The 24,490-nt window shown below is 47.0% G+C and overlaps 1 protein-coding gene across 3 annotated transcripts in view; it reads right to left on the bottom strand.

Annotated features, from left to right (window-relative positions):
* Positions 1 to 23,770, bottom strand: part of LOC144695848 (uncharacterized) — a 54,375-nt gene extending 30,605 nt beyond the window's left edge. For 2 of the 3 annotated variants that reach the window (XM_078566881.1, XM_078566878.1), the window contains exons 1-5: positions 23,680 to 23,770; positions 11,981 to 12,064; positions 11,052 to 11,343; positions 5,804 to 5,969; positions 5,559 to 5,684 (exon numbers count right to left, since the gene is read on the bottom strand). In XM_078566881.1, coding sequence (XP_078423007.1) covers positions 5,559 to 5,684; positions 5,804 to 5,969; positions 11,052 to 11,343; positions 11,981 to 12,045 — 649 coding nt within the window. In that variant the 5' untranslated portion in view covers positions 12,046 to 12,064; positions 23,680 to 23,770. Of the gene's footprint in view, positions 1 to 5,558; positions 5,685 to 5,803; positions 5,970 to 11,051; positions 11,344 to 11,980; positions 12,065 to 21,095; positions 21,264 to 23,679 lie in introns of those variants that run through there. The other variant, XM_078566879.1, reaches the window with a different exon arrangement.
* Between the last annotated feature and the right edge of the window lie 720 nt (positions 23,771 to 24,490).

The raw sequence follows: 24,490 nt of genomic DNA, 5'->3' as shown, positions 1-24,490 counted from the left end.
TCATCAAGAACAAGGGTAATTTTATTTTTATTTATCTTTGGGGTGTGAGGGTCATCGGCAAGGGCAACATTTATTGGCCATCTCTAATTGTCCTTGAGCAGGCAACGGGTGAAAGGGTCTTGCTACGTGGTAGGATACGGTCAGAATTTTGGATGAAGTGAATTTTACAACAGGTGGAGAATGGGAGGCTGGCCAGGTAGATGGTTTAGTAATGGAGGGGTGGGGGTAGGATGTTCATTTTGGGGTTGGATCATGTAACAAGAGTGCAAAAAGTACAAAGAAGGGTGTTGGCAAAGAAAAGACTTGCATTTATATAGCACTTCCCATGACAACTGGATGTCACAAAGTGCTTTACAGTTGATAAAGTACTCTTTGAAGTGTAGCCACAGTTGTATTGTAGAAAACGTGGCAGCTAATTTGCGCTCAGCAAACTCCCACACTTGATTGTGATAATGACTGAATAACCTATTTTTGTGATATTGATTGAGGGATAAATATTGGCCAGTACACTTGGTATAATACCCCTGCTCTTCTTTGAAATAGTGCCATGGAATCCCTTACATCCACCCGAAGAAGCAGACGGGACTTCAGTTTAACATCTCATCCGAAAGGCGGCACCTCCAACAGTATTATGCTCCCTCAGTACTGCACTAGAGTGTAAAACTGTAATAAGAACTCCAGTAATATTGTAAAAAAAGCTGATGACATTTAGCTACATGTCAAGCAAGCAGTGCAGTTGAGATTAAACCAATCAAGACATCAGTCCTGTCAATTAAATGGACAAAAGAATAGCAGATGCATTGAAATGAAAAGAAAAGTATAACAAAAAAGGGCTGTCCAGCCACTGGGCCATTGTAACCACTTTTCTAGCAACCAGTTATGATCAACAAACCTACTGGAGTTTTTTGAGGACAAATAGATAAGTGAGAACCAGTGGATGTGGTGTATTTGGATTTTCAGAAATCTTTTGATAAAGTCCCACATGAGAGGTTAGCGTGCAAAATGAAAGCACATGGGATTGGGGGTAATATATTGGTATGCATTGAGACTTGGTTGGCAGACAGAAAACAGAGAGTAGGAATAAATGGGTCTTTTTCAGAGTGGCAGGTGGTGACTAGTGGGGTACCGCAGGGATCAGTGCTAGGGCCCCTGCTATTCACAATACATATTAATGATTTGGATGAGGGAACCATATGTAATATTTTCAAGTTTGCTGACGACTCAAAACTTGTGAGAATGTGAGTGCTGAGGAGGATGTTAACAGGCTTCAAGGCAATTTAGGCAAGTTGAGTGAGTGGGCAAATACATGGCAGATGCTGTATAACGTAGAGAAGTGTACTTTGGTCGGGAAAACAGAATGGCAGAGTATTATTTAAATGGTGATAGATCGGGAAATGTTAATGTACAAAGGGACCTGAGTGTCCTTGTACACCAATCACTGAAAGCAAACATGCAGCTAAGAAGGCAAATGGTATGTTGGCCTTCATTACAAGAGGACTTGAGTACAGGAGCAAGGATGTCTTACTGCAGCTATACGGGGCCTTGGTGAGACCACACCTGGAGAATTGTGTGCAGTTTTGGTCTCCTTACCAAAGAAAGGATATACTTGCCATAGAGGGAGTGCAGCAAAGGTTCACCAGACTGATTCCTGGGATGGCAGGGTTATCGTATGAGGAGAGACTGGGCTGACTAGGCCTATATTCACTGGTGTTTAGAAGAATGAAAAAGTATCTCATTGAAACGTATAAAATTCTGACATGGCTAGACAAACTGGATGCAGGGATGGTGTTTCCTCTGGCTGGGGGGTCTAGAACAAGGGGTCACAGTCTCAGGATACGGGGTAGGCCATTTAGGACTGAGAAGAGGAGAAACTTCTTCACTCAGAGGGTGGTGAACCTGTGGCATTCTCTATCGCAGAAGGCTGTGGAAGCCAAGTCACTGGATATATTTAAGAAGTAAGCATGATCTAAAGGCGCTAAGGAGTATGGGGAGAGAGCGGGAGTATGGCATTGAGATAGAGGATCAGCCATGATCGTATTGATTGACGGAGCAGGCTCAAAGGGCCAAATGACCTAGTCTTGCTTCTATTTTTCTATGTTTTAACTTTATCCAACCTATTTAATCTTCTGAGAAAAAACTGCACAAAATTTAATGTGGTTATGCCACAGTCCATCTCGCATGGTTTACTTTTCTTTCCTTGGTGTGACAATTCCTGGACTCCAACAGCCCACAGAAATCTTTCTGCTACACTTTAAAAATTGCCTATAAGAAAGCAACTCTGAGCAGAACAGAAAACAGGGCCTGTCTACTGGGACCAAAACATTCGATCTTTCAAAAGCAATCCATAACTTTCTTGGGAAATAATTCACAAGAAATGAAGGCAGAGTCAGAATATGTGCTCTGAGGCAGCTTTTGAGAGCAGGGAGCTGGTAAGACAGGAAGACAACGATGTAGTGACCAGAACAGTGGGCACTTGATAGCAGATGAGGTGTTGAGGTCATGAATGTATGACTGACAGATCAGGCAGGTAGAGTGTTAGGGTCCAGAATAGGGCTTAAAAGTATGATTAATAATCCTATAACTGTTTCATAGAGGGCCAGGGAGGCAGTGGATCTTAGAAAGGGGAGGATGATGGGAGTGGGGGAATGTGTGGGGATCAAAAACACGGAACAGCATTCTGAATGTGCTGTAATTTATGGAACGTACGATCAAGGAGACAAGCTAAAATGGCAATAGGGAAATGGAGCGCCAATGTGGTAAAGGCACAGTGTAAATAGAAGCTCACTAAGCTCAAGAGCCCTGAAAGTTTTGCCGTTCTGGGGTGCAAAATCAGGACAACTGAATCTACTCTGCAGATTGAGGTGGAAGCCAATTCTGCTGGTTTTTCAACTTAAAATCAATGGAGCCAACTTCCTGACCACTTGCTGATCCACTCCACATACCACCACCAAGCCCCATTGAAGTTAGGAACATAGGAACAGGAGTAGATCATTCAGCCCATTGAGCCTGCTCCGCCATTCAGATAGATTATGGCTGATCATTTAAATGTATTAGTATGAGGGCAGCAGAATTAGGGCAGCAGATTTCTGAAAGTGACACTTCCAATGTACTCAGGCTGAAAACAGGACAAAGTTCTGAAAGCTCACTTGCTTCAAGGATCAGCTGAGACTGGCGGAAGTGAAGAACTTTTGACCCTTAAGAGGGGCAGGAACTTTGTCAACAAGTTTCTGGAGCTCGAAAGATTTGTTGAGTACATTACTTTGTTTTGCTTTTTTCTCCACAGATGGCACCGGACATGTTTCTATTGGCCTGGGGGTCTGAGACCCTTTACTTCTGAGCCTCAATGAGACACTAAGAACCAGGTTTGAGAATTCCTTTGTCTTCCATTATAATGGTAGAATAGCAATAGGAGAGGATGAAGGAAAGAAGACTGAGGCAGCTTCTGAGCAATATATTACCCTCCCCTTAAAATAATTTACAGGCTACAGTTTATGCAGACTTTAGTGAGGAGCATTGAGTGAGAAGAGTGCCTTTGAACAAACAGGCAGTAGAAGAACTATGGCAGTTACTGCGTGAAGATCTGTGGTCAAGATCACTGGTCCAGACAGCTCTGTCTGTAGCTGTGAAAGTGATGACTGCACTTAACTTTTGAGTTGTCTCGGTCATCTCAGGCACACAGGGGATTGGTGTAAAATCGCCCAGTTTGCCATCAATGTGGTTTTACAAGCTCCCATGGTCAACAGCAACTGCCTCCATCACTGACAGTCCCGCGACCACCATGAGCAGAAACAGCTTTCACTCTGTGAATGACAAGGTTGTCTGAAACAGTGTGCAAAATATTCTCCATGGGAGATGTGCATGAAGTTGCCATGATGCATTCATTCTGAGGAATTCTTGCTCATCAATGAGGTCAACGATTGCTTTGAGGGGCGAAGTCTAGCCCTTGCTGCCGTGGTTAATGACCTCACTAAAAGGTGTGAGAACAGGTGTGCAGAAATGAAACAAGGGCTGCACTTCTACCAGAATGGTCACTGAGAAGACCATCCATGTCTTAAAGCAGCAGGGCTCTGCAGTACACTCCAGATCATGTGCCCTATATCGTTAATGCTTGCTGTGGCCTGCACAACATAGCAATCTAAAAAAAAAAAGGCCTGGACATGGACAGGTACATGCCTGGGGAGCTAAGCCTAGCTGTTCTGGAGGCAGATCAATATGGAGGAGAGCATCAGGCTGACCTTTGCTACAAGAACTCCTCAGAGGCTGCACAAAACTGAGCACTGAGGTCCTCTCATCTTAGGACAGCACCTTTGCCACAACTCCAAGAACTCCTCCTACCCTCCTCCAGACAAATGATAAATCCTTCACTCTGGTATCCATCCTAGATTATCACATCATACTTTGTTGGCTCAACATGATCATCCAAATCTTACTTAACTGATTGGATGTCTGAGCACAAAGTAAGTCCACATTCTCCTTTTTTACAATCAACCCAAAAGTAAACACTTTATCCTACTTTCTTTTCACGCAGTGTTTTCCTGGAGTAGCTAAACGGGTCTTTCTGTCTCCTATTCTACTGTTTCTCCTCGGTGTAATGTGAGTATCACAAGAGGTGATTGGCTGCTCCTGCGCTACAAAAGGCTCATGGGACTGAGGTGGCCCTCCTCCTAGGGCAGCTTGCTCCTGGCAGGGAGCCGCCGCTGGTTGCATCGCTTGAGCTTCTGTGTGGGCAGTCTGGTATTGCCTCCTATAGTCTGCTGGCCTGGTACTGTGAGAGGGTAGGTCAGAGGCCTGCCATGCATGGCTGTCTTGAGAGCTAGCTGCTCCAGGCAGGTCACCCTCAGGCATTGCCATTGCACTAGGCCCTGGATTTGTATTCCCATTGACCAGCGGGATGGTTGGTCTAATGGCGGCTATCAGATCCTGAAAGCCCTGAGACACAGCAGCTTGTATCCCAGCCCCCAGAGTCTGAAAGCCAACACGTAGGGTACTGTCTATTCTCTCCCCTATTACTGCCAGGGCAGCACTTTGCAATTCTGTGGGGGTGGGCGTATGGACTGGCTCCTGGGCATTTCTGAGGTGAGGGTGTGCTGCAGATTCCAATGAAGCTGCCACATGCTCCATTGATGTCTGCAGTGAAGTGAAAGCTTCCTTGATGCTGTTACAAATGAGGGCTGTAGATTCCAAAGTCACAGCTGTCAGATGCTGCACATCTTCGAAGACTGAACGCAGAGCCTGCACGTATGTATGATGCTCACTGAACATCCTTCTCTTCGGGCGAGTGCCCATGAAGTCAGGCTCCCAGGGCTCTGAAGTCAGGGGCATTCTTCTCCTTAGCCTCCGCTGGGGGAGTGGCACATCATCACTCATTCCCCACTCCTCTGGTTCCCTAATGCCTTGGGAATCACCCAGTGCCACTTCCTCGCTAACACCATCTAACTGTGCTCGGGTGACCATATCTGAGCCCGAGCGTGGGAGTGAGAAAGCCAGAGATGCAGGGGGTGAGACTGAGGGGATTGGGACAGAGGAACACGGAGCTGGATCAAGCTGCAAGGACTCACGATCTGGCTTGTTCTCATCATCCTCTTCCTCATCATCATAATCTATGAGGAAGCATAGTTTCTCCTCCTCCTCCTCATCATCATCATCATCATCGTCATCCTCTGGCCCCCATTGCTGTGATGGCTCTGCAAGAAAACAAGATAAGCTCTGGATCTCTAAATATAACAACCAAGGGATCAAGGAGTCAGCTTAGTGGTTAGTGGCTGGGATACTATGGTGTCTGTCCAGATGTGCTGGCACTAACCTGCAGTCTGCACTGTTACACCTATTTCTCCATCTGCCACCACGGCGAGACCGCACTGCCTGCCCAGCAGCTCCACAGCCTGCTCCTCATAGGGGGTGAGCTCCTTAATGTTGGGAATGCCTCCTCTGCACTCCTGCCTCTCACGGGCATTGTGCATAAGTTTCTCCTGTAAAAAGAATGGGTCATTAGGTTTCACTTGGCATTTGAGAAAGTTTTCCCAGATTGAATCAAACACTGAAGTTCTAGATATGGTAGTTAAAGTTCACAAAGATGTTTAAGGTTTTGGGTGCAAGGAACTAGTCAGGGTCCTGGCAACACGTATTATGAAATCCCAAGTCAGTGCCCCCCGCCCTCCCCTTTACCACAGTGTCATGTGCAGGAGTGGCTATGTAGTTATTACGTAGAGAGGGTGAACAACATGATAGCACCAAAGTGTCCAATGTGTTACAAAAGCAACATACTGTGAATGCTGGAAATCTAAAATAAAAGCCAAGTGCAGTAAATGCTCGGTGGAAATCACATCTGTGGGGAGAGAAACAGAGTTAATGTTTCAGATTGATGACCCTTCATCAGAACTAGAAAAAAAGTTATTAAAGGAAGTGATAATGGAAGAAGAAACAAAAGGTGTGTCTAAAGGAGGTGTGAATGAAAGAATGATGTATAGCTGTTGTCTGAATGCAAAAACAAGAGAACAGTGAAAGGGACTATTTAGATGCACACTACAGTGTGCTTGCACATGAACAGGGGAGAGAACTCATCCTAAGTGAGACACAGCCAGAGTGAGTGTGGGTATTGGCAATTTGGTGCACAGTGGGAATTCGGTGCATAGGGGAAGAGGTGCTCTTTGCATTTTTTCTTTGCTCTCCAACTTCTTAAATCTTCAGAGAGTGGTCTTGCCCTGCTGCAGCAGTAGAGGCTACAAGGGAAAGAAATGACTGGTAAGTAGTGGGTAAGGACGGGTAAGTAGTTACTACTTTAATCGCTTATAGTTTAAGGTCTTTTTGTGGTTTATAGTTTGTATATTCTGCAGTAATGAGGATAAGGAAAGAAGGGCCCTAGAGTAATTGATTTAAAAGGTTTAATTTAAAAAGATAAGTCATGGCAGGAAAGCTCAAATCCATGGTGTGCACCTCATGCTCCATGTGGGAAGCTGGGGACATTTCCAGTGTCCGGGACAAGCATGTGTGCAGGAAGTGTGTCCAGCTGCTGCTCCTGGAAGCTCGGGTTTCAGAGCTGGAACAGCGGCTGGGGACACTGTGGAGCATCCGCGAGTCTGAGAGCATCATGGGTAGCACGTTTAAAGAGGTGGTCACACCACAGCTGAAGGGACTTGAGGAATGAAGGGAATGGGTGACCACCAGGCAGGCCAAGAGAAACAGGCAGGTAGTTCAGGAGTCCTCTGGGGTCCCGCTCGCAAAACGGTATTCCATTTTGGAGGCTGGTTCCTCCGGGGAGTGCAGACAGAGCCAAGCTTCTGGCACCACAAGCAGCCTGTCTGTACAGGAGGGAAGGAAGAGAGGAAAAGCAATAGTAATAGGGGATTCTACAGTCAGACGAACAGATAGACACTACTGTAGCCGTCAACGTGACTCTAGGATGGTGTGTTGCCGCCCTGGTGCCAGGGTCCAGGATGTCACTGAATGGCTGCAGGGCATCCTGAAGTGGGAGGGTGATAAGGCAGAGGTCATGGTACATGTTGGTACCAATGACATAGGTAGAAAGAGGATGACGTCTTGCATCAAGAATTCAGGGAGTTAGGCAGTAGACTAAAATGCAATACCTCTCGGATTGTAATCTCTGGATTACTCCCAGTGCCACGTGCTAGCGAGCTCAGAAATAGGAGGATAGCGCAGATGAATATGTGGCTTAAGAGTTGGTGCAGGAGGGAGGGTTTTAGATTCCTGGATCACTGGGACCATTTCTGGGGAAGGTGGGACCTGTACAAGCAGGACGATCCACATCTGAACCAGAGTGGGACTAACATCCTCGAGGGCAGGTTTGCTAGTGCTGTTGGGAGGAGTTTAAACTAATTCGGCAGGGGGTGCGGAGACAATATGTTAGCAGAATAGGGACACATCATAATACAGTAAAACAATCAAGTCAGAGGCAGTACAGCTGCATTAGATTTCAAGGGAGTAAGGCAAGGCTGGATGGCCTCTACCTTAACATCAATAGTATTACAAGTAATACGGATGAGTTAAGGGTGAGGATTGACACATGGAATTGTGATATAGTAGCCATCACTGAGACGTGGTTGAGGAATGGACAGGATTGGCAGCTCAACATTCCGGGATATAGAATCTTCAGGCAAGACAGGGGAGGGGGTAAAAGAAGAGGAGGCATTGCATTATTAGTTAAGGAGTCTGTTACTGCAGTAAGGAGAGATGATATCTTGGAGGGGGCATCGAATGAAGCTTTGTGGGTAGAGTTTAGGAATGAAAAAGGGGCAGCCACATTGTTAGGTGTTTATTATAGACTCCCAGATGTCAGCGGGAAATTAAACAGCAAATATGTGCACAATTTGCAGCGGTGTGTAAAAACAATAACAATAGGGTAATTATATTAGGTGATTTCAACTTTCCCAACATTAATTGGGATAGACATAATGTTAAAGGCTTGGATGGAGTGGATTTCTTGAAATGTGTACGGAGAACTTTTTAGGTCAATATGTAGAGGGTCCAACAAGGGACGGCGCAGTGCTGGGCCTAATTCTGGGGAATGAAGCTGGACAGGTGGATGAGGTGGTGGTGGGGGAGCATTTTAGTGATAGCGGCCACAACATGGTACAATTTAAGCTTGTTGTGGACAAAGAAATAGACAAGTTACAAAAAAATGTTTTGGATTGGGGGAGAGCGGATCTTAGTAAAATAAGGCAGGATCTGGCCAAGGTAGAGTGGGAACAGCCACTTGTGGGGAAATCTACAGAGGAGCAGTGGGGGGCATTCAAAAAGGAAATGGGGAAGGTACAGGCTCAACATGTTCCCTCTAGGGTGATAGGAAGGAGTAACAAGCCCAGAGAACCATGGATGGCCAGAGATGTTCAGGTTACGATGAGAAGGAAAAGAGATGCTTTTAGCAAGTACAAGGGGAGCAAATCAGCAGAGGCATTAGTGGAGTACAGAAAGTGCAGAGTGGAGCTTACGAAAGCAATTAGGAGAGCAAAGAGAGGATATGAGAAAGCTCTGCCTGGTAAAAGTGGGGAAAATCCCAAGATATTCTATAAGTATATCAATGGGAAGAGGATAACCCGGGAAAGAGTAGGGTCCATTAGGGACCAAGGGGGCAATCTATGGGTGGAGCCAGAGGATATCGGTAGAGTGTTGAACGAATACTTCACATCCGTCTTTACCCAAGAGAATGAGGATGAAGGTATGGAACTCGGGGAGAGAAACTGTGAGGTTCTTGAGCAAATTGATATAGGGAGTGACAAGGTATTGGAGGTGTTGGCAGGCTTAAAAGTGGACAAATCTCCAGGTCTGGATGATTTGTGTCCTAGACTGCTGAGGGAGGCAAGGGAGGAGATCGCAGGGGCTTTGACCCTAATTTTTAATTCCGTTCTGGCCACGGGAGAGGTGCCAGAGGACTGGAGAACGGCTAATGTGGTTCCGCTATTTAAGTAGGGTTGTAGAGATAGGGAACTACAGGCCAGTGAGTCGCACGTCAGTGGTAGGGAAACTATTGGGGAAAGTTCTGAAGGAGAGAACCTATCTCCACTTGGAGAAGCAAGGTTTGATCAGGGATAGTCAGCATAGCTTTGTCAGAGGGACGTCATGCCTAACAAATTTGATTGAATTTTTTGAGGAGGTGACCAGGTGTGTAGATGAGGGTAGTGTAGTTGATGTAGTTTACATGGATTTCAGCAAAGCTTTTGACAAGGTCTCACATGGGAGACTTATAAAGAAGGCAAATGGGATACAGGGTAATTTGATAAGATGGATTCAAAATTGGCTTAGTTGTAAGAGGCAGAGGGTGATGACAGAAGGGTGCTTTAGTGACTGGAAGCCAGTGTCCAGTGGCGTACCACAGGGATCTGTGCTGGGTCCCCTATTATTCGTCATTTATATAAACGACATAGATGACTACGTGGGGGGTAGGATTAGTAAGTTTGCGGATGACACAAAGATTGGCCGGGTGGTTAACAGTGAAGTTGTGTGTCTCGGGCTGCAGGAAGATATAGACGGGATGGTCAAATGGGCAGATAAGTGGCAGATGGAATTTAACCCTGAAAAGTGTGAGGTGATACACTTTGGAAGGAGTAATTTGACAAGGAAGTATTCAATGAGCGGCATGACACTAGGAAGTTGTGAGGAACAAAGGGACCTTGGCATGTGTGTCCATAGATCTCTGAAGGCAGAGGGGCATTTTAGTGGGGTGGTGAATAAGGCATATGGGACACTTGCCTTTATCAATCGAGGCATAGATTACAAAAGTAAGGAGATCATGTTGGAGTTGTATAGAACTTTGGTGAGGCCACAGCTGGAGTATTGTGTGCAGTTCTGGTCGCCACATTTAAGGAAGGATGTGATTACACTGGAGGGGGTGCAGAGGAGATTCACCAGGATGTTGCCTGGGATGAAACATTGAAGTTATGAAGAGAGGTTGAATAGACTTGGGTTGTCTTCATTGGAGCAGAGAAGACTGAGGTGTACAAGATTATGAGGGGCATGGACAGTGTGGACAGGGAGGAGTTGTTCCCCTTAGTTGAAGGGTCAGTCACCAGGGGACATAAGTTCAAGGTGAGGGGCAGGAGGTTTAGGGAGGATGTGAAAAAAAACTTTTTTACCCAAAGGCTGGTGATGGTCTAGAATGCGCTGCCTGGGAGGGCGGGTTGCCTCACATCCTTTAAAAAGTACCTGGATGAGCACTTGGCACATCATAACATTCAAGGCTATGGGCCAAGTGCTGGTAAATGGGGTTAGGTAGGTAGGTCAGGTGTTTCTCACATGTCGGTGCAGATTCGATGGACCAAAGGGCCTCTTCTGCACTGTGATTCTGTGAAAACCAAAAGCTGCAAGGAAAAAAAGAACAAAATGAAAGCAAAGGTTATGGTGTGAATTGGGCACTGAAAATTGACTCCAACAATTTTGTTCTTTTTCCCACCCTCCCTCCTTTCACTTGCCTTTTTTAACTTTTCCCAGTTCTGATGAAAAGGCTTTGACTAGAAAAGTTAACTTTTCTTCTCCCTCCACAGATGCTACCTGACCTGATGAGTGTTTCCAGCATTTTCTGTTTTTGCCCAGTGTGTTACCTTGCCTGCCCTCGTCAAGTCATTGAACTTTTTTCGGCACTGGTCTGCAGTCCTGGAGGTGAGAGAGGTGGCATTCAGTGCCATTGCCACCTCCCTCCACATGGCACGTGAAATAGGTTTCTGAGGTTTCCTGCCATGCACACCAAGCAATCTGTCTCTCCTTGGTTGCATCTCATTCAGAAGGGTTTGGAGATCGTTGTCCGTGAAATTTTGAGCTCTTCTCCTCTGTCTCTTTGAACTGCAATGCTCTCTCGTTTGGCTGTTAATCCCAGATCCTCCATTAGAAGATATGCTTTAAAAAGTGGCACAAAAATAACACATGAGCCAATGTTCACAGCTACCTGATAATTAACCTAGTTACTGCAGCCCTAGCCTGCTGATAAAGGTTCCAGCCTTTTAGAAGGCTGCGCTACTCACATGTCACACAGCAATACTCCTATGGTACACAGGATACATGCTATAGAAACATCAAAGAGCATATGGGATTAGCACTGAGCAGTCCTGGCTGAGGGGTACAGACCAGTGTAAACAGCCAGGAAATTCTAATTAGATACGTTGGGAATTAAGTGCATAGATATTAACCAGCTATGTCGGTCATTAGATGCGAGTATTAAGCGAGGGGATGATTCTCCAGCATCTATGGCCCAGCACACTGGGCTGTCTGGATGCAGCAGATATGGGTCACAGTGCAGGACCAGGACTGTAAAAAGTCCGACATGCCCATAGTCACTGCACTCAAGTGCAGACCCAGGAACTCTCCCAAAATGATTCATACAGCAAATTATAAATACAGCCACCACCATTTATATCTGCTGGGAAAGCCCCTATACTGGGCAAGTGGCACAGACCATATGTTATCATCAAACCTGTCAATTACGAAAGGCTTTTAAGGCCCACCAACTATTGTGGGCAGTTCAATGAATACTCACCCATTTAAAAGCTCCACTGGTTTCAGGCAGTTTGTCAGCTGATCGAAGCTGCCTGGAGTCTCCATCAGCCTTTTGCCCCGTTAACTGTGTAAGAAAATACATCAACCAAGTTACACATGTCCAAGTTTGTGTTTCCCAGCAATCAGAAAGTGAAGACTTCAGGTAACCTCTGGAGTTACTTCACTGTATTGGTTTTACCTATTGCTTAGGTAATTGCTTACCATGAGCAGGCAAATCACGTCAGCATGATCCCACCCACTATATACAAAGGAGACTGCATGGCTAAATTCCTAATAACGTATAATATCCACATAATTCTAAATATTATCCACAGTAAGTAAAGAGCTAGCTGAACTTAAAAGAAAAACAGAGAGAAATGGGATGAGGGGGAGGGGTTGGGGTAGGGATGAAACCAGGTTACATAATGTTTGTGTGGGAAATTAAAATAACTTGAATTTATATAGAACCTTCAAAGTAAGGAAACAGGAGTAGTAATTGTGATATAAACAAATATCAAAAGGACAAGTGAATCAGGAACAGGTGGGAAAAGGTGGGGCCTGGATGGGTTGGTGTGCAGAGTGAAAAAGGGGGTTGGGTTTGCCCTTGATACAGGGTGTCCTATAGAGTGGAGCCAGGATATTTGATAATGAGGGCAATACAGGCACTGGAAGAGGCCATTCAGGTCCCAAGCCTGTTTCACCATTCCATTAGATTATGGCTGATCCGCACCTTAACTCCAACTCGCCACCTTGGTTCTGCAACTCTTGATAATAGCTGAGGCCTTGGTGTACATACTCACTCTCAATAGTCGTTTGGTAGTACAGAACTTCAGTGTCTCAGATTATCCTGGAAGGGTGAGGTGTCTCAAACATTTGAGCAACAGGTGAAGCTAACCGTTTCATGCTGCTTCTATGCAGTAGCAACATGAATAGTATTCTCCACTAACAGGATGCCGCCATCAAGTCAAAAAGACATAGTGCCTACCACACAAATGAATAATGTGGTGTATGAATTTCAGTGCTGGTGTGATGCCAGGTATGTAAGGCTATATGTCCCAACTGGTGGATCATATCAAACAGCACGTTCATTCAGCTGTTCGTAACAGGCAAAGTACTGACCGTACAGTACAGTCTGTGCTTGCAAAACTCAGAATATGGTATCCAACATCAGGTGCGATTTTATGATTGCACAACAGTTACTAAACGATCCTGATTGTGCTAATTACACTAACAACCAATTTAAGATGATCAATCGAGCTTGCAATGTGGCTCACTTACGTGTGCTAGAAGCTATCTATATATTCATATGCAGGGGCCTCTCCTTTGCAAACAGAAAAAATATGTCCAGGCATTGCATCTTTTTCCCTGGTTCGTTCCTCATGGCAATGCCTTGACCAATCAAAGTTGATTTGCCTTTTTTGAATTTAAACAGAAGCTTGGGGGATAACTATTCCTTGGTGCATTCTCCATGGTAACACCTCTACCACTCAAAGTCCACTGTCTATCCAACCAACATGCTTTTCTCATGCAGTATAAATTTGTTGTTCTCTGTGAAATTTGATATTCTTGCGGTTCTGACCTGATGAGTGTAAGATGAAAAGCTTCCTCAGTATCTCTTTTTTTCATCAATACCCATTATCCTTGCTCTCGGTCCTTCTAATCGATTCCCTGCTGAGCCAGCTGGGAAATGTGACAGTGGTGTAGATTACCAGTTAAACTCTTTCGAGTTATCAACAGTCACAGATTGCAACTCTTTCGAGTACAATCACAGTTCTTGGTTTCCGGGAGTGGGACATGAACCCACAACCCTCTGATTCAAAGGCGAGGGTGCTATGAACTGAGCCATAATGAACCTTGGAGCAGTGCTGGCTAAGTGTGGGGATGGGTTAAGATGAAAGAACAAGACTGTCATAGATTGAAGAAATAGAAAGGGAAAATTAAAGGTTCTGAAGAAGAGTCATACGGACTTGAAACGTTAACTCTATCTTTCTCTCCACAGATGCTGTCAGACCCGCTGAGTTTTTCCAGCAATTTTTGTTTTTGTTTCAGATTTCCAGCATCCGCAGTATTTTGCTTTTAAGTTAAAGGGATGTATGGAAAATGGCTAACAAAAAGCTCGAGAAATAGTTCCCCAAATTGGAGTTCAGACGGAGTTCAAGACGACAGGCTGCAATGCAATGATGCAGGTACACACATACTGGGTAAAAGGTGCAGGGAGGCCGTCTGTTGGTTTGGAGGCCTGAATCTTAACAGCTTATGATGACACAAAAAGAAATAGAGTCAAAAATCAGGCCATCAAGAGGTTTTGGGAACAGGAAGTTTGCGAATGGACAAGAATTTAAATACACGATGAGTTGCTCTCCCATGGCAAAGTACAGACAATGATAAAGAGGTATTAAAAAGGCTGGCTGAACTTGAAGTTGAATGGGATACACCTTAAGGTGCTGAGGGAAGTAACAGCGGAAATCACAGAGGCATGCCCATAATCCTACAATCCCCCTTAGATACGCTGGTGGTGCCAGAGGATCGGAGAATTGCAAATCTACACCATTGTTCAATAAAGGATCTGAGGTTAAATCCAACAACTACTGGCCAGTTAGTTTAATCTTGGTGGTGGGAAAGCTTTTAATAACAATAATCCATGGCAAAATTAACCGTCACGTGGACAAGTGTGGGTTAATGAAGGAAAGCCAGCAGCATAGGTGTGTAAAGGGCAAATTATGTTTAACTAATCGAATTTGAGTTTTCTGATGGAGGTTGATGAGGGTAATTTGGTGTATATGGATTTCCAAAAGGCTGTGTTCGGAAGACGAGTCATATTGGACTTGAAACGTTAACTCTGTTTCTCTCCCCACAGATGCTCTCAGGCTTGCTGAGGTTTTCCAGCATTTTGTGTTTTAATTTTCGATCTCCAGCATCTGCAGCATTTTGCTTTTATATTAGGGTAGCGGTGAATGGTTGTTTTGTGGTCTGAAGGAAGGTGGTGCTCCTAGGATCAAAATGAGAATCATTCCTTTTCTCGATATACATTAACCACCTGGACCTGGGTGTGCACGACACTATTTCAAAATTTGCAGAAGACACAAAACTTGGAAGTACAGTAAGTCCCTTTAAGTCCTTCCGTTTTAACGTCATGCAGTTTTAGGGCTAATATTCTCGATTTGCATCTTCAATATCGATTTAAAGTTCTTTGCGTCATTTCACATTGTCGTTGTGCACCAATGTTGGGTCCCGTGACCTGATCGCCGCTATTCTGAAGCGAGTGCAACCAGAGGTGTTTGCTCACACTCTAGGGAACTGTGATTTTTTTTTCCCAATGAAGCATGGAATGTTCATTTCTGTGGAGAAAAGGCCCATTTCTTGGTCCTGCGAGACAATTTCAATTTTGCAGCCCGCCATGCCTGCTGTGGAGCTTTACATTGGGTGATGCAGACAAGCCATTTTAAAGTCTGTAGGAGAGAGGCATTTGCTACTGTGCAATTGCTTTCCATATCTCAGGGCTTGTTTAGGTGAAAAAATCCAGGGTGTAGTACTTAGCCTTCAGGAGCCTGATTCTGCAATCATCTGATTAATTTTGGAGCTTCAAGTTAGGCCATTTTTAACTTTGCAGCAGGTGAGGCACATTTTAAAGCCAGTGAGAAAGGCATTTGTTAAAGGTGAGGCAGAGAAGCCAGTCCTTTGAAGACTTAATGCAGCTAGAGAATCAAGAACTGAAGACCCCCTTGAATTTTGTCAACGAAACAACTGTCAAGAGCTTTCCAACTCATGGAAGAGGCAAAGGAAATCTTCACAAGGATAACCCAAACAAACAGGGAATAGGGTTGTCAATGGTACCATTAACTGCTACAAGATTTACCGGCAGAAGAAAAAGAAAACCGTCCTTGGATAAATTTTTCAAACTTGTTGACGATCCTGACCCTTTGTTCCATTAAGTCTACCAGGACCTGGCTGTTCAACCTACACCACCTTCAATTCAAAACTAAAATCACTCCAACTTCAGTCATTGAGCTTCTATGGCAGGGGGATGGGAACCTATGCAAGGAGTCAGAGGAAGGGGAATCAAAGACAAGGACAAAAGACAGAAAGCGGAATAAGAAAAGTGATAGAGAAATCAAGGGCAAGAATCAAACAGGGCCTCAATGAAAAATAGTGGGAACAGGACAAGTAATGTTAAAAACACAAGCCTTAAGGCTTTGTGCCTTAACGCGAGGAGCATTCGAAATAAAGTGGATGAATTAACCGCGCAAATAGATGTAAACAGGTATGATATAGTCAGGATTACGGAGACATGGCTGCAGGGTGACCAGGGATGGGAACTGAACATCCAGGGGTATTCAGTATTTAGGAAGGACAGACAAAAAGGAAAAGGCGGTGGAGTTGCATTGCTGGTTAAAGAGGAAATTAACGCAATAGTGAGGAAAGATAGCTCCGACGATGTGGAATCTGTATGCGTAGAGCTGAGAAACACTGAGGGGCAAAAAACGTCAGTGGGGGTTGTATATAGACCCCCAAACTGTAGTGGTGATGTCGGGAATGGCATTAAACAGGAAATTAGAGATGCATGTAATAAAGGAACATCTGTAATTATGGGTGACTTTAATATGCATATAGATTGGTCAAATCAAATTAGTAACAATACCGTAGAGGAGGAATTCCTGGAGTGTATACAGGATGGTTTTCTGGAACAATACATTGAGGAACCAACTAGAGAACAGGCCATCCTCGACTGGGTATTGTGTAATGAGAAAGGAATAATTGGCAATTGTTGTGCGAGGCCCCTTGGGGATGGGCAGCCATATGATAGAATTCTTCATCAAGGTGGAGACTGACGTAGTTGATTCTGAGACTTGGGTCCTGAATCTTAATAAAGGAGACTACGATGGTGTGAGGCGCGAGTTGGCTATGATGGATTGGGAAACGTTACTTAAAGGGATGGCGGTGGATAGGCAATGGCAAACATTCAAAGAGCGCATGGGTGAACTGCAACAATTGTTTATTCCTGTCTGGCGCAAAAGTAAAACAGGAAAGGTGGCCAAACCATGGCTTACAAGGGAAATTAGAGATAGTATTAGAGGCAAGGAAGAGGCATACAATTTGGCCAGAAAAAACACAGACCTGAGGATTGGGAGCAGTTTAAAATTCAGCAAAGGAGGACCAATGGATTGATTAAGAAGGGGAAAATAGAGTACGAGAGTAAGCTTGCAGGGAAACTAAGAACTGACTATAAAAGTTTCTATAGGTGTATGAAGAGAAAAAGATTGGTGAAGACAAATGTAGGTCCCTTACAGTCAGAAATAAGGGGAATTTATAATGGGGAACAAAGAAACGGCTGACCAACTAAATACATACTTTGGTTCTGTTTTCACAAAGGAGGACACTAATAACATACCAGAAATGTTAGGGAACACAGGATTTAGTGAGAGGGAGGAACTGAAAGAAATCAGTATTAGTAGGGAAATGGTGTTGGGGAAATTTATGGGATTGAAGGCCAATAAATCCCCAGGGCCTGATAATCGACATCCCAGAGTACTTAAGGAAGTTGCCCTAGAAATAATGGATGCATTGGTGGTCATCTTCCGAGATTCTATAGACTCTGGAACAGTTCCTATAGGTTGGAGAGTAGCTAATGTAACCCCACTATTTAAAAAGGGAGGCAGAGAGAAAACAGGGAATTATAGCCTGACGTCAGTAGTGGGGAAAATTCTAGAGTCCATTATAAAAGATTTAATAGCTGAGCACGTGGAAAACAGTGGCAAAATTGGATAGAGTCATCATGGATTTATGAAAGGGAAATCACGCTTGACAAATCTACTGGAATTTTTCGAGGGTGTAACTAGTAGAGTTGATGAGGGGGAGCCGGTGGATGTGGTTTATTTGGACTTTCAGAAGGCTTTCAACAAAGTCCCACATAAGAGATTGGTGTGTAAAATTAAAGCGCATGGGATTGGGGGTAGTGTATTGAGATGGATAGAAAACTGGTTGGCAGACAGGAAACAAAGAGTAGGAATAAACGGGCCTTTTTCCGAATGGCAGGCAGTGGGGTACCGCTGGGATCAGTGCTGGGACCCCAGTTATTCACAACATATATTAATAATTTAGATGAAGGAATTAAATGTAATATCTCCAAATTTGCAGATGACACAAAGCTGGGTGGGAGAGTGAGCTGTGAGGAGGATGCAGAGATGCTTCAGTGTGATTTGGACAAGCTGAGTGAGTGGGCAAATGCATGGCAGATGCAGTATAATGTGGATAAATGTGAGGTTATCCATTTTGGTAGCAAAAACAGGAAGGCAGATTATTATCTGAATGGCTATAAATTGAGAGAGGGGAATGTGCAACGAGACCTGGGTGTACTTGTACACCAGTCGCTGAAGGTAAGCATGCAGGTGCAGCAGGCAGTAAAGGCGGCAAATGCTATGTTGGCCTTCATAGCGAGAGGATTCGAGTACAGGAACAGGGATGTCTTGCTGCATTTGTACAGGGCCTTGGTGAAACCACACCTGGAATATTGTGTGCAGTTACGGTCTCCTTATCTGAGGAAGAATGTTCTTGCTATAGAGGGAGTGCAATGAAGGTTTACCCGACTGATTCCTGGGATGGCGGGACTGACATATGAGGAGGGATTGAGTCGGTTAGGATTATATTCGCTGGAGTTCAGAAAAATGAGGGGGGATCTCATAGAAACCTATAAAATTCAAACAGGACAGGGTAGATGCAGGAAGGATGTTCCCAATGGAGGGGGAGTCCAGAACCAGGGGGTCACAGTCTGAGGATATGGGGTAGACCATTTAGGACTGAGCTGAGGGGAAATTTCTTCACCCAGGGAGTGGTGAGTCTGTGGAATTCGTTACCACAGGAAGTAGTTGAGACCAAAACATTGTATGTTTTCAAGAAGGAGTTAGATATAGCTCTTGGGGCGAAAGGGATCAAAGTGTATGTGGAGAAGGCGGGAGCAGGCCATTGAGTTGGATGATCAGCCATGATCATAATGAATGGCGGAGCAGGCTCGAAGGGCCGAATGGCCTACTCCTGCTCCTAGTTTCTATATATAGAAGACATTTGTGTCTGTGCCCACTCAGAAAACATATGAGAAATGGGCCTTTTACGACCAACACCCAGAAAACAAAGGTCCTCTTTCATCCTGCCCATAGCACAACACCCTTCTGTCAATTAAGATTAATTTGGGGCAAACAGGATGAAATTCATTATTGCTGCCAATGTGCCAACTCAGCCTTCTGCAAACTGAGAATAAGAGCATTTGAAAACCAGGATTTGAAACCCAAGACGAAGGGCAATGGTTCACTGGGCAGCAGTAGTCTCTTCACTCCTAGCTATGTTTTTGAGACCTGGGACAACCCGCAGCAGGGATTTCAAAGCACCATCAGCAATGTCTTCAAAAGATCCTCCAAATCCAGTGACAAGACAGACAGTACAACAGCAAGGTCTTTTCCCAAGCCAACATCGAAACGCTAATCACGCCCATCACCGAGGCGCCAATCACGCCCATCACCAAGGCGTTAATCACCCCCATCACCGAGGCGGCAATCACCCCCATCACCGAGGCGCCAATCACCCCCATCAGAGGCGCTAATCAGTCCCATCACCGAGGTGCTAGTCACGCCCATCACCGAGGCGCCAATCACGCCCATCACCGAGGCGTTAATCACCCCCATCACCGAGGCGGCAATCACCCCCATCACCGAGGCGCCAATCACCCCCATCAGAGGCGCTAATCAGTCCCATCACCGAGGTGCTAGTCACGCCCATCACCGAGGCGCCAATCACCCCCATCACCGAGGCGGCAATCACCCCCATCACCGAGGCGCCAATCACCCCCATCAGAGGCGCTAATCAGGCCCATCACCGAGGCGCCAGTCACGCCCATCACCGAGGCGCCAATCACGCCCATCACCGAGGCGCTAATCAGACCCATCACCGAGGCGCTATTCTTGCCCATCAGAGGCGCTAATCATGCGCATCTTCGAGGCACTAGTCACGCCCATCTTTGAGATGCTAATCATGCTCATCTTTGAGGCACGAGTCACGCCCAGAGGCGCTAGTTACGCCCATCTTCGAGGCGCCAGTCACGCCCATCTTTGCGGTGCTAATCATGCCCATCTTCGAGGCGCCAATCACACCCATCTTCGAGGTTCTAATCACGGCATCATCGAGGCGCTAATCACTCAAACTCACGTCCATTGAAAGGCTTTAAGGATGTCCTTAAAGGATTCCTTAAGGGGTCAAACATCTCCACTGCCTCATGGCGGCCGACTGAAATGAGAGAAGGTTCATTTGGTAAGGCACCGAACACAGAGAGACTTCATCGTAAATGTAGAAAGGGGAAATCAAAACCGCGGAGAGAGTGCAAAAGCCTCCAAATGACTCATTTAACTGGCCTTCCAAGCAACACCTGACCCACACGTACAGTAGCAGAGTCTGCAGATCATGCATTGGACTTACAGCCATCTCAGAACCTAACGAACTTGAGTGAAGGCAAGTCATCTCCAAACCTGAGGGCATGTCTAAGGTGAGGGACTGGTTAGTGTTCTCTAATTAGAATTTATACAGCATTGGGTACAGTTTGTTTATTTATACAATTTATAGTTATTTCAGCTAAGAATGCACCGTACTGCCTATGCATGGTACAGTATGTCAGCTTGTACATTGGGTTTTCCGAGCAAGAAATGTCCGAAGGAACCTAACTCCGGTTTTAACACTGATTCCTATGGGAACCCATGATTCACTTAAAGTTGCTTCACTTACTTTTACAGAGCACAACCACAAAATTGAATGTGGACTGTGAGGAGGACAGTGATAGACTTCAAGAGGACACAGACAGGCTTGTGGAATGGATGGACGGGTAGCAGATGAAATTTAATGCAGAGTTTGAAGTGATACATTTTGGTAGAGAGAATGAGGAAGTGCAATATAAAGTAAAGGGTACAATTCTAAAGTGGGTGTAGGAACAGAGAGCTTGCGTATATGTACACAAATCATTGAAGGTATAGAGCAGATGGTGAAAGTCATTAAAATGGCAAATGGGATCCAGGTTATCTAAATAGCAGCATCGAGTGCAAAAGCAAGGAAGCCTTTAAAAAACACTTGTTCAGCCTCACCTGGTATTGTGTCCAATTATGAACAATGCACTTTAGGAAAGATGTGAAGATTTTTAGAGAGGATGCAGCTTTCTGAGAATGGTTCCAGAGATGTGTGGATAGATTAAAGAAGCTGATGTTGATAAAATGAAGGAGGCCACTGAGCCCGATTAGACCATGTCAGCTGCAAGAGATACTTAGCTATTCTCTATATAGCTTGTACCAATTGCCCTTCAAATTTTTTCCCTTCATTAGCTTATTCAATTCCCTTTTGAAATCCACGAATAAATTTGCTTTCACCACTCTGAGGCAGTGCATTCCAGATCCTAAGCACTCACTGCATAAAAAAGTTTTTCTAAGTCACCTTTGTTTTGTTTTTGCCTTAAATCAATGTCCTCTGCTTCTGGTTCTCCCATCAATGGGAACAGTTTCACCCTATCTACTCTATCCAGGTCTGGCATGGGGAGATACAAGGGAAGAGGGAGGTGGTGTATGGGAGGGTAAAAGAGGGGAGTACAGGGGAGGGGGAGGAAAGCAATGGGGCAAAGAGAGTCTAGGTCTATGTGAAGAAAAAGAAAGTAACCTGCATTTATATAGCACTTTTCACGAACACCAGATGTCCCAAAATGCTTTCCAGGCAATGAAGTACTTTTGAAGTGTAGTCACTGTTGTAATGTCGGAAACACAGCAGCCAATTTGTACACAGCAAGCTCCCACAAACAGCAATGTGATAATGACCAGATCATCAGTTTGGGTTGATGGTTCAGGAATAAATGTTGGCCAGGACACCAAGGAGAACTCCCCTGCCCTTGTTCAAATCCAACCATGGGATCTTTCACAAACACCTCAGACAAGATGGGGCCTCTCTTAGAACATCATATCTGAAAAATGGCATTTCTGACAACGGTACAGCACTCCCTCAGTACTGCACTGGAATGTCAGCCTACACTCTTGTGCAAAAAGCCTCGAGTGAAGTCAAAACTACAACGGTATGAATAAAAGGGGCAGGGACGGTTGGGAGGGCGGGGGGAAGATGATAGGGCTGGGTAGGGGGGAGAGGAGTTGGGGGTAGGCAGGGGCCAGGAGATGGAGTAGGGGAAGAAGGTGGGGGGTGGGAGGCAGGAGGTGGAAGTGGGGGGGTGGAGTAGTTGGGGGCCAGTGGGGGAGAAATAGTTGGGGGGAGAGGAGTCGGGGGGCCAGGGTGCGTTCGGAATGAGAGTTTGCGGGGGGGGGGGTCGGAGTGAGAGTTGGGGTGGTCGGTGTCGGGCAGGGGTTTGGGGGCCAAGGAGGGGGTTGGGGAGGGAGTTGGGGGTCAGGGAGGGCGATGGGGGCCGGGGAGGGAGTTGGGGGTCCGGGTTTGGGGGTCGGGGAGGGGATTAGGGAGGGAGTTAGGGGTCGTGGAGGGGGTCGGGGAGGGGTTGGGGGCCAGGGAGGGGATTGGGGGCCGCAAAAGGATTGGGGGCCACAAAAGGATTGGGGGCCCGGGTTTGGGGGTCAGGGAGGGGGTTGGGGGCCCGGGTTTGGGGGCCGGGGAGGGAATTGGGGGTCCAGGTTTGGGGGTTGGGGCGGAGATTGGGGATTGGGTCGGGGGGGGAGTTGGGGGCCCGGGTTTGGGGGCCGGGGAGGGAGTTGGGGGCCCGGGTTTGGGGGCCGGAGAGGGAGTTGGGGGCCCGGGTTTGGGGGCCGGGGAGGGAGTTGGGGGCCCGGGTTTGGGGGCCAGGGAGGGAGTTGGGGGCCCGGGTTTGGGGGCCGGGGAGGGAGTTGGGGGCCCGGGTTTGGGGGCCGGGGGACGAGTTGGGGGCCCGGGTTTGGGGGCCGGGGAGGGAGTTGGGGGCCCGGGTTTGGGGGCCGGGGAGGGAGTTGGGGGCCCGGGTTTGGGGGCCGGGGAGGGAGTTGGGGGCCCGGGTTTGGGGGCCGGGGAGGGAGTTGGGGGCCCGGGTTTGGGGGCCGGGGGACGAGTTGGGGGCCCGGGTTTGGGGGCCGGGGAGGGAGTTGGGGGTCCAGGTTTGGGGGTTGGGGCGGAGATTGGGGATCGGGGAGGGGGTTGGGTGGGGGAGGGGGCCGGGTTTGGGGGCTGGGAGGGGTATTGGGGGTCGGGGTTTGGGGTCAGGGAGGGTATTGGGGGCCCAGGTTTTGGGGTTGGGGAGGGGTTATGGGGCCCGGGGAGGGAGTTGGGGGCCGGGGAGGGAGTTGGGGACCCGGGTTTGGGGGTCGGGGAGAGAGTTGGGGGCCCGGGTCTGGGGGCCGGGGAGAGAGTTGGGGGCCCGGGTCTGGGGGCCGGGGAGAGAGTTGGGGGCCCGGGTTTGGGGGCCGGGGAGAGAGTTGGGGGCCCGGGTTTGGGGGTCGGGGAGAGAGTTGGGGGCCCGGGTTTGGGGGTCGGGGAGAGAGTTGGGGGCCCGGGTTTGGGGGCCGGGGAGGGAGTTGGGGGCCCGGGTTTGGGGTCAGGTGGTTGTCCGAGCCGCGACTCGGCGGCTGGCGGGGGGAACGGGCAGCCGCGGAAGCCGGGAGCTGCCTGTGCATTGGACAGGGCCCGGGGCTGCCCGGTGCCGGTGGAAGCGGCAGGAGCGACAGGGGGAGGGGCGGCTGGTATCGAACATTAACTCACGTGGAACGGCGGCGCGGGCCGGACCGTCAGAGCCGGGTTAAAGGTCACTGACCCGAGGAGAGGAGGCTCCAAGATGGCGGCGGCGCTTAGCGGCTCCGGGAGCCAGTGCGCATGCGCCCGTCAGCCGCTCCGGCGTCATGGCAACGAGGAGGTGAGATAGGCCTCAGGCCAGAAATCTAAACCAAACACCGAAAATATTGTTTAATTAATTACCTTTCTCATAACGCCTTGTGTCTAGGAGCAAGAGGAGGACGGTCAAGTCCTCTAGCCATTTAGTTCGGTCATGGCTGATCTGTATTTTAACCTCATCCACCCACCTTGGTTCCATAACCTTAAATACTCTTTAACCAACAAAAATCTATTGGTCCAAAAGCAGAATACTGAGAATCGAAAATAAAAATGGACAAAGCTGGAAGTATTCAGCAGGTCAGGCAGCATCTGTCGATCTGATGAAATGTCACTGACTTGATATGTTAACCAACTGGGGGTAAATGAGAGTAGACACCTCACCAGAGGAGAGGGGGTCAGAGACCTGGGGGCGGGAGGTTTAGGGAATCAGCATCATCAGGGTCGAGGAAGCCCAAATAAATTGTTCAGGTAAAAGGTTATGCCTATCACAACATACTGCATATAAATTTCTTCGCTTACATTTTTCCTTCTCGATTTTGTTCCTCGAAGCTCCATACTGCTCCCCAACAAGTAAACACCCTTTGCCCAGCTCCCCTCCCCAGACAGACATATTCAAAATCCCCTCTCCCCAAATCCCCCTTTCCCTGCTCACTCAGAAGCCCTCTCCCCAACCACCCCCTCG

This window comes from Cetorhinus maximus, chromosome 21 (assembly GCF_964194155.1).
Source record: "Cetorhinus maximus chromosome 21, sCetMax3.hap1.1, whole genome shotgun sequence".
NCBI classification, from domain to species: Eukaryota; Metazoa; Chordata; class Chondrichthyes; order Lamniformes; family Cetorhinidae; genus Cetorhinus; species Cetorhinus maximus.
This window is presented reverse-complemented; position numbering and strand designations above follow the sequence as displayed.